At 45.8% G+C, this 12,485-nt stretch overlaps 1 protein-coding gene across 12 annotated transcripts in view; it reads right to left on the minus strand.

The window, feature by feature from the left end:
- Window positions 1-12,485, minus strand: part of CIC (capicua transcriptional repressor) — a 142,547-nt gene that overhangs the window by 110,080 nt on the left and 19,982 nt on the right. For all 12 annotated transcript variants that reach the window (XM_056544604.1, XM_056544605.1, XM_056544606.1 and 9 more), the window contains one exon: window positions 6,182-8,982. In XM_056544604.1, the coding sequence (XP_056400579.1) occupies window positions 6,182-8,951 (2,770 nt within the window). In that variant the 5' untranslated portion in view covers window positions 8,952-8,982. Of the gene's footprint in view, window positions 1-6,181; window positions 8,983-12,485 lie in introns of those variants that run through there.

Consider the following 12,485-nt stretch of genomic DNA (forward strand, 5'->3'; position numbering starts at 1 on the left):
CCCATAATCCCTACCACCTGTTCTCCACCTGAAAGGGGTACTCCGGTGAAAATTATTATTATTTTAATTTTTTTTATCAACTAGTGCCAGAAAGTTAAACAGATTTGTAAATTACTTCTATTAAAAAATCTTAATCCTTCCTGTACTTATTAGCTGCTGAAGACTACAGTGGAAATTCTTTTCCGTTTGAAACACAGAGCTCTCTGCTGACATCATGACCACAGTGCTCTCTGCTGACATCTCTGTCCATCTTAAGAACTGTCCAGAGTAAAAGGAAATTCCCATAGCAAACATATGCTGCTCTGGACAGTTCCTAGAATGGACAGAGATGTCAGCAGAGAGCACTGTGCTCATGATGTCAGCAGACAGCTCTGTGGTTCAAAATGAAAAGAATTTCCACTGTAGTATTCAGCAGCTAATAAGTACAGGAAGGATTAAAAATAATCTACAGATTTACAAATCTGTTTAACTTTCAGTTAATTAAAAAAATAAAAAAAAAGTTTTTCACCGGAGTACCCCTTTAAGCTAACAAAACATTCGGTGGGTGAAGTAAAGAGAGAGGACAGATAAAATGGAGGGGTCAGCAGGGTCTGACTACAGGATGTTGGTTTGTTGTCTGTTACCATGGAGACACAAGGGTTTGCAGAAACAAAACAAAAGATTTAAAAAATGAACAAAATAAAATCAATTTCTATTAGAAGCATGGGGAAAAAATTTAACATGTACGGTAGGTTGACAGGGGGTTCAGAAACTTTTGCAAAACACAGTACTAAAATTTAAATGGATATTGTCAGAATCAAAAAAATGTTGGCAAAATATAAAAAGGGGTACTCCGGTGGAAAACTTTTTTTTTTTTTTTTTTTTTTTTTTTTTTTTTTTATGAACTGGTGCTAGAAAGTTAAACAGATTTGTAAATGACTTTTATTTAAAAAAAACAAAAAAAAACACTTTAATCCTTTTACTACTTTTAGCAGCTGTATGCTACAGAGGAAATTATTTTCTTTTTGAATTTCTCTTTTGTCTTGTCCACAGTGCTCTCTGCTGACACCTCTGTCCGTGTCAGGAACTGTCCAGAGCAGCATAGGTTTGCTATGAGGATTTTCTCACAAAAAAGAAATTCAAAAAGAAAAGAATTTCCTCTAGTTTTCAGCAGCTAAAAAGTACTGAAAGGATTAAGATTTTTTAATAGAAGTCATTTACAAATCTGTTTAACTTTCTGGCACCAGTTCATTTAAAAAAAAAAAAAAAAAAAAAAAAAAAAAGGTTTCCACTGGAGTACCCCTCCAAAAGGATACGGGATAAGATGTTAAATCGCGGGGGTCCTGCCGATGGAGACCCCCGCAATCTCCGCTGCGGCACCGGTTATTTGAAATCCACTCTGTGCTGGACGACTGACGATGCCGGCCGCCACACCCCCTCCATTCACCTCTACGGGAGGAGGCGTGACGTCACCAACGCGGAAGCTGCCGGCCCGTAGATCACGGGGGTCCCCACGATCTAACATCTTATCCCCCTATCCTTTGGATAGGGGATAAGATGTTTGCAGTGGAGTACCCCTTTAACCTTTCCAATATACTTCATAATAAAAGGTTATCTCCTTTTTATAGAAATCATGGCTAATAAAAAATAAAATAAAAAAATGAAAAACTTAAAAACCCATACCATCCACAACATGATCATGTCTGGCTGCTGCATCTCTCTTTGTCCACAGGCATGGACAAAGTCCCTTAAGTGAGGGCGGGAGGTAGCACTCCTCTGTGTTCACTCCTGTCCTATTAGACTTCAGCAGAAAGGGGGTACAGAGCAGTCTGCAGTGATTGGATGAAGAGACCCAGCACAGCAGACTCAGGGAGGAAGATGAATCATGCAGAGTGAGGACACGTCCCCTTCAAAGCACAGAATGACAAACCAAGTGAGCAACAGAAAGAAGGTATTTGTGAAAGAAATATAGGTGCTAGACACATAAAAATTCTATCATTATACACAATCAGGATTAGGTACTGAGTAACATTTGCCTTTTTTTTTGTATGGGTTATGACAGATACTCTTTAAATATATGAGGAATAAACCATATGTGGAAGAGAGAAGCCAACAGATCTGACTGCGAGGAATTTGGTGAAGAATGTTGTATTTAAAAAGAAAATCCAGGTAGAAGGCAAGTAGGAGGCACCATGGTACGGAGAGGTCAAGATGCCTGCAATTAAACTGCAAGAAAACTGCAAAAAAAAGCGACAAAGAATGACACACGGGGGCGGCACTGGGGAGTTTATGATCATTCCCATTATGTTAATGTTTGCTCTGTAGCTGAGCGTGGGCTGCTGCAGGCCGGGGAGAGGCCGAGGCCATGTCCTACCAAGGGAATGCTGGAAAGGAAGTCTGTAAACCTCAAAAAATTATCACCAACCCCCAAAAGAAGTGACTCTCTCCACTACGCCCGGCCACCCTCTTCACTACGCCCTGCCACCCTCTTCACTACGCCCGGCCACCCTCTCCACATTACGCCCGGCCACCCTCTCCACATTACGCCCGGCCACCCTCTCCACATTACGCCCGGCCACCCTCTCCACATTACGCCCGGCCACCCTCTCCACATTACGCCCGGCCACCCTCTCCACATTACGCCCGGCCACCCTCTCCACATTACGCCCGGCCACCCTCTCCACATTACGCCCGGCCACCCTCTCCACATTACGCCCGGCCACCCTCTCCACATTACGCCCGGCCACCCTCTCCACATTACGCCCGGCCACCCTCTCCACATTACGCCCGGCCACCCTCTCCACATTACGCCCGGCCACCCTCTCCACATTACGCCCTGCCACCCTCTCCACATTACGCCCTGCCACCCTCTCCACATTACGCCCTGCCACCCTCTCCACATTACGCCCTGCCACCCTCTCCACATTACGCCCTGCCACCCTCTCCACCAGGCCCTGCCACCCTCTCCACTACGCCCTGCCACCCTCTCCACTACGCCCTGCCACCCTCTCCACTACGCCCTGCCACCCTCTCCACTACGCCCTGCCACCCTCTCCACTACGCCCTGCCACCCTCTCCACTACGCCCTGCCACCCTCTCCACTACGCCCTGCCACCCTCTCCACTACCCTCTCCACATTACACCCCATTCTGATAAGTCCCTGAAATGATTTTGTCCTGTAATACAGATTTTTTCCAGACTTCCCATCATTCATGCTATTGAAGAACACTACATTCAGCTACAAAAGGCTGATAACAGACAATGCACGTCACTACTAGGGCTGCACAATATATCGCAACCACAACGCGATTTTTGCGAATTGCGATATGTCGATATAGGCTACCCCGGGAAAATTTGCATTTACCAGCGGCATCGGCCCAGCACATTACGCACACAGGGCCTGGGGCAGTGTTTTCCAAACAGGGTGCTTCCAGCTGTTGCAAAACTACAACTCCCAGCATGCCCGGACAGCCGAAGGCTGTCCGGGCATGCTGGGAGTTGTAGTTTTGCAACAGCTGAAGGCACCCTGGTTGGGAAAAACTGTCCTAAGTAATAACAGAGGCCTGAGGGAAACCTGATAAAAAAAAACTGATACTTACCTAGCTCCGCTCCCCGTGGGTCTGCTGCAGACACTGTTCTCCTTCCAGTCAGGCCAGTGATTGGCTGAGCAGGAAGGTCCTGTAAGTCCCATAAAACACCAAACTGCATTGAGGAAAACGGTATCTGCGGTTGACCTACGGGGACCGGGGCTAGGTAAGCATCAGGAGGTTACAAGGGGGATTAACGTGACGTGGGGGGGGGGGGGGGGGGGGGGGGAGATGTGAAATTGGGGGACAGAAATTAAATGGTGTAGATTGGACAAGAATCTGGTAGGGTTTTCACCATTTGTTTGTGATATCGTAATCGCATATCAAAAACGCAACCTCTATAATCGCAAATCGCACATTTTCCCCAAATCGTGCAGCCCTAGTCACTACTAAAGCCAAAAGCATAAATACCCAGCACAGTATTATATCCAGCTAAGTGACAAAAGACATCACCCCCCCTCGCAGGGGTGGGCAACCAAGTAAACACGCGAAAGCCAAATCTGTACAGTAGGGTATATATCACCGCAGATCTGGCCACAAAAAAAGTCTAGGAAAGCCTGCGACGGTATGCACCAAATCAGCGATAGGTAGTCACAACCCGACTACTTTAAGATTTATTTGGAAACAAACTTCACTATGACTGTCAATTGCAGAGGAAGCGAGAAAACTGCCAGCAGCAAAAAACAGGATACGACTCCGACACATCATCTATGTGAAAGTACCATCCAACTACTTTAAAGGGGTACTCCGGTGGAATTTTTTTTTTTTTTTTTTTTGTTTAAATCAACTGATGCCAGAAAGTTAAACAGATTTGTAAATTAGTGCATGAGAAGACAAAGAAAAGTCGGCACTCACCGGGTTTCCAATTCAGCAGATTTTATTGCACGTTGCTCACAGCCGTAGTACAATTCTAGGGGAGACGACGGATGGTACAAGGGGGGTACCACAGAGAGGCATCCGTCGTCTCCCCTAGAATTGTACTACGGCTGTGAGCAACGTGCAATAAAATCTGCTGAATTGGAAACCCGGTGAGTGCCGACTTTTCTTTGTCTTCTCATGCACTGATGGTATATTCTACGTGAGTCCGAGCACCACCGTATCCCCATTCCGCTACAGCGACTTAGTGTCCACGCGCTTTCAGGTTCAGAAATTAGCAGTGCCGAACTACTCATCTATACGCTACAAGATTTGTAAATTACTTCTATTAAAAAAAATCTTAATCCTTCCAGTACTTATTAGCTGCTGAATACTAGAGAGGAAATTATTTTCTTTTTGGAACACAGTGCTCTCTGCTGAGACCTCTGTCCATTTTAGGAACTGTTTTAGGAACTGTCCTACTCTGGACAGTTCTTAAAATGGACAGAGATGTCAGCAGAGAGCACCGTGGTCATGATGTCAACAGAGAGCTCTGTGTTCCAAAAAGAAAATACATTTCCTCTGTAATATTCAGCAGCTAATAAGTACTGGAAGGATTAAGATTTTTTTAATAGAATTCATTTACAAATCTAGTTAACTTTCTGGCACCAGTTGATTTAAAAAAATAAAAAAAAAGTTTTCCACCGGAGTACCCCTTTAACTCCTGTATCTCTCAGATTCAACATAAGGAGGTTTATGAAGCTTCCCTTTACAATATTGGTTTAGCTTCTAGGCAGCAACATTAATCCTGTAATCTGCACCGAAAGATGAAGTTTCATTGGTTGATAGGGAAACTCCATGATCAGAGCAGCTTCAAAAGGTGTACTCCGGTCCTGTGGATAGGGGATACGTTTTTAAGTACCGGAGTACCCCTTTAACCATTACAATAGGGCAGCTTTCCCCAACCTGTGGCTCTCCAGCTGTCGCAAAACTACAACTCCTATCATGACTGCAGTTGTAGTTTTGCAACAGGGCGAGATGAAACAGATTGACCTAATAATTAAAAGGGGTACTCCAGTGGAAACAGATTTTAAAAATCTTAATCCTTTCAGTACTTATCAGCTGCTGAATTCTCCAGAGGAAGTTATTTTCTTTTTCAATTTCTTTTCTGTCTGACCACAGTGCTCCCTGCTGACACCTCTGTCCATGTCAGGAACTGTCCAGAGTAGGAACAAATCCCCATAGCAAACCTATCCTGCTCTGGACAGTTCCTGATATGGACAGTGGTGGCAGCAGAGAGCACTGTGGTCAGACTGGAAAGAACTGCACAACTTCCTCTGGAGCATACAGCAGCTGATAAGTACTGGAAGGATTAAGATTTTTAAGTAGAAAAAGTTAGAAGTAATTTACAAATCTGTTTAACTTTCTGGCACCAGTTGATTTGAAAAATGTGTTTTCCACCGGAGTACCCCTTTAATAGAGGGATCCCACCCTTCACAAGCAGGGGTGATCTAGTTAGACATGTCAACGTATGGCGGTATCACACCTCACATCCTATAGCACACTGCCGATCCTATTCACAGTATACAGATGCTGCTTACGGCCGACATTGCCAGCTGTGAGGAAATGGATTTCGTCAAGAGTCTGAGGTTATGCAGTTAAATCTGCACCAAAACGGTGGGAATTCTGGTCTAGATTTGCAGCAATTCCAACCCATGTGAATTTATTTGATTGTATACAGCGGTATAGATATGGCTTACCTGTGCCTGGCCGTCCCATGATGATCTCTTTCTTAGGTGCAGGGTGGCTGCTGTAGTCACTGGGTACGATAACTGGCAGCAGAGCGGCAGGAGATGGATGGAAGGCGACAGGCTGGAATGGTGAGGAGACGCTGAATACGGCTGGAGGGTGATCTAAAGAACCAGATGATGTGCAGGTGATCGACTCTCCGGAGCTGGTCTGACATGATGGCAATGATCGTGCCACATTCTGTATTTGGGTGGCATTGATGGGCACTGGTATCTGGAGTTGAGTCTTAGAAGGAAGCTCCTTGGAGCATACTTTACCCAGACGCCTGGGACTGCCACTCCCTGTGACTGCTCCACCAATACCACGAGATCCACCATCAGAAGGCTTTTCCACAAACTTTGAGGGTAGAGGGACATCTGGGTTGCGTACAATTACTGGTGAATCTCTCTGCACGGCTGGGACCCTACGAACAGTAGGGTTAGGGTCAGAGGTCAGGCCAGCAGGGGGAGACAGGAGCAAAGATGGAGAAGCCTGTTGAGATCGGGGAAAGATGGCAGGTGATACAGATCGAAATGGGGTGGATGGGGTTGGGGTATGAGAGACAGAGTCCACCCCTGAGTCCATGCTATCAGTCTTCTGAAAGTCGGCAGCTGAGCTGGCACTGCCATGATGGGAATCTGGTTTCCTCTTGCTAGGGCTCATGGGTACAGTGAAGGTAAGGTTAGTCTGGAATGAGGGAAGGATGCCAGCAGTTTGCCTCTCTCGGTGGTGGGAATGGTGCAGCATCTCTGGGGTTAATACTGCCTGTCCTTTAGGGTTGCTTGCGCTGACATGACGACTGCGGGCTGCTCGCTGGATGACTGGGGATGCATTGATAGGACTAAAATTGGCTGGTCTGAAACCAAACAGTGGAGAAGGTGAGGGAGATGGTGTCGGGGAAAATGGAGACTGGTTAGAAACAGGTGAGAAGGATGGCGTTCCAGAGCGGGAACTTCCCAGAGACACTAACATATTTGCAGCTTCACACTCATCAAAGTCAAAGCGGGAGAGGTCTGCAGCCGCCACCAGGCGTGGGCGCGAGTCCGTGCGTATGCTGCTGACTTCACTATCCCGGGAAGTGTCATCCCACTCAAACTCTGCACTCCCCTCTCGGCCCCCTCGGCCTTCAGACAGGCTCTCCATCTCCTTCGTCCTCATTGACAGATGTCGGGAGCAGTATCCTCTACGTTGTGACTCCTTCATGCAGCCATCCCGAGAACACAGTCGCCTCCACTGCTTCCCATTAAACTTCTTACGGATACCATTCGGGGTGCAAACTACATCTCCTTTCTTGTACTTCTGTTGTGCTGCTGTTAAAGGGGTACGGGAACGGGATCCCGGCGTGCTGCATTTATCCAAAGATACGCTACTACAACTGCTCCGGCTTCCTGCGTCTGGACTTAGTAAGGGAGACGGCTGCTCAGGTAAGCGGCTCATAATCCCGTAAGCAGGTGACTTGGGTGGGGAGAGGATACAGTGCTGTACAGAAGACAACTTTTCTTCACTTACAGGCATACTAAAGCTTATCTTCGAGACCTCGGCATCCTCAAGATGCTTTTGTTCTGACGCCGATATCTCCACTGACCCACCTGACTGCTGCTCAGAAGAATGTGTCGTCGAGAATCTTCCAAGTGTCACTTGTTGCTTCTCCTCCGCTACTCGTGGAACCACCATTATTGGCTCTTTACACCTTGGGAACCGCAGAAGCCGAATACTATTGTGCGGGACCCAGCCATAGTCTCGGTCTCTTCTACCTGGGCTCTGTTGAAAGCACACTTTATAAGACAGTGGATTCTGAACTGTTTCTACAACAGTTCCTTCTCGGAAAGTTGTGTTCTCTGGTCCGACACACGCGCACACGGCTGAGCCAACTTCTACTTCACCTGGTGCTGGGATCTGGTCTATAAGAACAGGTTCCTGCATGATGTCCAAGAATGTTATGGTCTGTGAGCCAGGAAACAGCACTCCAAGCTCCTGGTTTCGACGTACTTGCTTTACTTGGCAAAGGTGGAAGGCGTCCTCTTTCCTGGCCAGGATCTTCTGTGGTTGCAGATGTTCTCGTGTGTCAATCTCCTGCCAAGACATAGCTGGTGGCTCCATCTCCGTTTGGACTTTCTCAGCTTCCTCTTCTAAATCAGCAGAGTGCTCGCTGGCCGTATCAGTACTAGAAGACCTGACGGAGGGACATATGTCTTCCGTTTCAATGGCAGGTGTAGCTGACTGTTCCAAAATGCACTCCTGAGGTGCAGGAGGTCCTTCGCTGCTACTGGAAGAATCTTCTTGGCCATCCTGTGATCCTTGACCCTCCACATACTTTCTCTTGGGTGCTTTGGACTTGAAAGTTGCAGTTTTCCTGCTCAAAGGCATTTCCCAGCGGGGAGGCTCATACACCCCTTTACTTATCACTTGGTCGTTGTTAGATGTTTCCATGCAAACCTGAGATGTGCCAGCCTGCGTTTCCGCCTCCATCATCTGTTCTGAGTTATGTGACGGCTGCTCCTGCTCTTTTATCCGGGTCCCTGCTATATCTGTCACTGCAGGCTCTACTTTTACCTGCATCTTCCTCGCACCTACGAATGCCAGGTGGGGTCCCGAATCCTCGACTGCTTCCTCCGATGCCTCCTCCTCTGTAGCCTCTTCCTCCTGCCTCCCTTCCTCCACCTTTCTTTTCTGTTTCTTGCTGCGGGTGGAGTTTGATGCTTTGCTGTTTCCTGGACCTGCAGCTTTCTTTACAGGTTTCATCTTCGGGGGTTCTCTCTCTGAAAGACGGCACCTTCAAAAGAAAAAATAAGAAAATCAGGACAGGAAACGGGAAGCACAGCATTATAGTGACACACACCCGAAAGCTTGGTAAAAATATGACAAAGTAGCATTCCCCAACCTGTGGCTCTTCAGCTGAAGACAGACCAAAGGCCGCCAGGGCATAATAGGAATTGAAGTTTTGCAACAGCTGGAGAGTCACAGGTTGGAGACCACTGTCCTAGAGCATGGAAGCCGCCAAATCTGTCAGAGCATGAAGGGAGTTGTTGTTTTGCAACAGCTGGAGAGTCACAGGTTGGGAAAAGGTGACTTAAAGGGGTTCTTTCATCTCTCTCATATCCAGATGAAGCAGTCCTGTCTATGATTGGACACACAACCAATGACAATTTAGAATAAGGCTGGATTTACACCACGTTTTTGCAATACAGTTCCCGTATAAGTTTTCAATGTGAAAACCGCACGTATTGACTCTCCATTTAAAACCGAATGCCAAAAGATGCATCAGGTTGTGTCCATTTTTTCGCGTACCAAAAACCGTAGCTTTCCTATCTTAATAAGGTATGGTAAAGTGTGATTGGTTGCAATGGGCAAAATCCTTCCACTTTTTCTCTCGCACATTTTGACAAATCAGGATCAATGGTGGAGATTTATCAAAACCTGTGTAGAGGGAAAGATGACCAGTTATCAATAGCAACCAATCTGCTTGCTTCTTTCATTTTTGAAAAGGCCTCTAAAAAATGAAAGAAGCGATCTGTTTGGTTGCTATGGGCAACTGGACTTTTCCTCTTCAAGGGTTTTGATAAATCACCCCATAGCGTGTGTATATACAGTCATGGCCGTAAATGTTGGCACCCCTGAAATTTTTCTAAAAAATTAAGTATTTCTCACAGAAAAGGGTTGCAGTAACACATGTTTTGCTATACACATGTTTATTCCCTTTGTGTGTATTGGAAATAAACCAAAAAAGGGAAGAAAAAAAGCAAATTGGACATAATTCCACACCAAACTAAAAAAAAATGTGCTGGACAAAATTATTGGCCCCTTAACTTAATATTTGGTTGCATACCCTTTGGAAAAAATAACTGAAATCAGTGGCTTCCTATAACCATCAATAAGCTTCTTACACCTCTCAGCCGGAATGTTGGACTCTTCCTTTACAAACTGCTCCAGGTCTCTCTTATTGGAAGGCGCCTTTTCCCAACAGCAATTTTAAGATCTCTCCACAGGTGATCAATGGGATTTAGATCTGGACTCATTGCTGCCACTTCAGAACTCTTCAGCGCTTTGTTGCCATCCATTTCTGGGGCTTTTTGATGTATGTTTGGGGTCATTGTCCTGCTGGAAGACCCAAGATCTCGGACGAAAACCCAGCTTTCTGACACTGGGCTGTAGTGTCGACCCAAAATATGTTGGTAATCCTCAGATTTCATGATGCCTTGCACACATTCAAGGCCCCCAGTGCCAGAGGCAGCAAAACAACCCCAAAACATCATTGACCTCCACCATATGTCACTGTAGGTACTGTGTTCTTTTCTTTGTAGGCCTCATTCCGTTTTCGGTAAACAGTAGAATGATGCGCTTTACAAAAAAGCTCTATATTGATTTCCTTTGTCCACAAGATGTTTTCCCAGAAGGATTTTGGTTACTCAAGTTCATTTTGGCAAAATGTAGTCTTGCTTTTTTATGTCTCTGTGTCAGCAGTGGGGTCCTCCTGGGTCTCCTCCATAGTGGGGTCCTCCTGGGTCTCCTCCATAGTGGGGTCCTCCTGGGTCTCCTCCATAGTGGGGTCCTCCTGGGTCTCCTCCATAGCATTTCCTTTCATTTTAATGTCGACGGATAGTTCGCGCTGACATTGATGCTCCCTGAGCCTGCAGGACAGCTTGAATATCTCTGGAACTTGTTTGGGGTTGCTTATCCACCATCCGGACTATCCTGCATTCACACCTTTCATAAATTTTTCTCTTCCGTCCACGCCCAGGGAGATTAGCTACAGTGCCATGGGTTGCAAACTTCTTGATAATGTTGCGCATTGTGGCCAAAGATTTGTAACCTTGAGATTGTTGATATTTTTCCACAATTTTGGTTCTCAAATCCTCAGACAGTTCTCTTCTCCTCTTTCTGTTGCCCATGCTTAGTGTGGCACACACAATGCATAGACTAAGTGAACTTCTCTCCTTTTTATCTGCTTTCAGATGTGATTTTTATATTGCCCACACCTGTTACTTGCCCCAGGTGAGTTTAAAGGAGCATCACATGCGTGAAACCATCTTATTTTTCCACAATTTTGAAAGCGTGCCAATAATTTTGTCCAGCCCATTTTTGGAGTTTGGTGACATTATGTCCAATTTGCTTTTTTTCCTCCCTCTTTTGGTTTAGTTCCAATACACACAAAGGGAATAAACAAGTGTATAGCAAAACATGTGTTACTGCAATCCTTTTCTGAGGGAAATACTTCATTTTCTAGAAAAATTTCAGAGGTGCCGACATTTACGCCCATGACTTTGTGTGTGTGTGTTTGTGTGTATATTGGAGCATAACTACCAAACAGATGGAGAGGTACATCTCCTGATCACATTACTCTGGGTCTGCAGAGATTGCCCGGGACTTAAAAAACATCATATCGACTGTCCGGCAGACAGTTGAAGAGAAAAGTTAGTGCAGAGGATGGGGATATGAGGTCGGGATATGAGGTCGGGATATGAGGTCGGGATATGAGAAGATATAAGGATGTGGGATATGAGGACGAGAAATGAGAACAGGGATATGAGGAGAAGATACGAGAACATGGATATGAGGAGAGGATACGAGAACAGAGATATGAGGAGAAGATACGAGAACAGGGATATGAGGAGAGGATACGAGAACAGAGATATGAGGAGAAGATACGAGAACAGGGATATGAGGAGAAGATACGAGAACAGGGATATGAGGAGAAGATATGAGAACAGGGATATGAGGAGAGGATACGAGAACAGGGATATGAGGAGAGGATACGAGAACAGGGATATGAGGAGAAGATATGAGGAGAAGATACGAGAACAGGGATATGAGGAGAGGATACGAGAACAGGGATATGAGGAGAGGATATGAGAACAGGGATATGAGGAGAGGATACGAGAACAGAGATATGAGGAGAAGATACGAGAACAGGGATATGAGGAGAAGATACGAGAACAGGGATATGAGAAGATATGAGAACAGGGATATGAGGAGAGGATACGAGAACAGGGATATGAGGAGAAGATACGAGAACAGGGATATGAGGAGAAGATACGAGAACAGGGATATGAGGAGAAGATATGAGAACAGGGATATGAGGAGAAGATATGAGAACAGGGATATGAGGAGAGGATACGAGAACAGAGATATGAGGAGAAGATACGAGAACAGGGATATGAGGAGAGGATACGAGAACAGGGATATGAGGAGAAGATACGAGAACAGGATATGAGGTTGACAGAGTCATTGTTGTTTTTCCTCTCCCCCAAGGTTTAGGTAGGAAGACCGGTCAATGCT

The sequence above is a fragment of the Hyla sarda genome, chromosome 10, assembly GCF_029499605.1.
Source record: "Hyla sarda isolate aHylSar1 chromosome 10, aHylSar1.hap1, whole genome shotgun sequence".
Lineage (NCBI taxonomy): Eukaryota > Metazoa > Chordata > Amphibia > Anura > Hylidae > Hyla > Hyla sarda.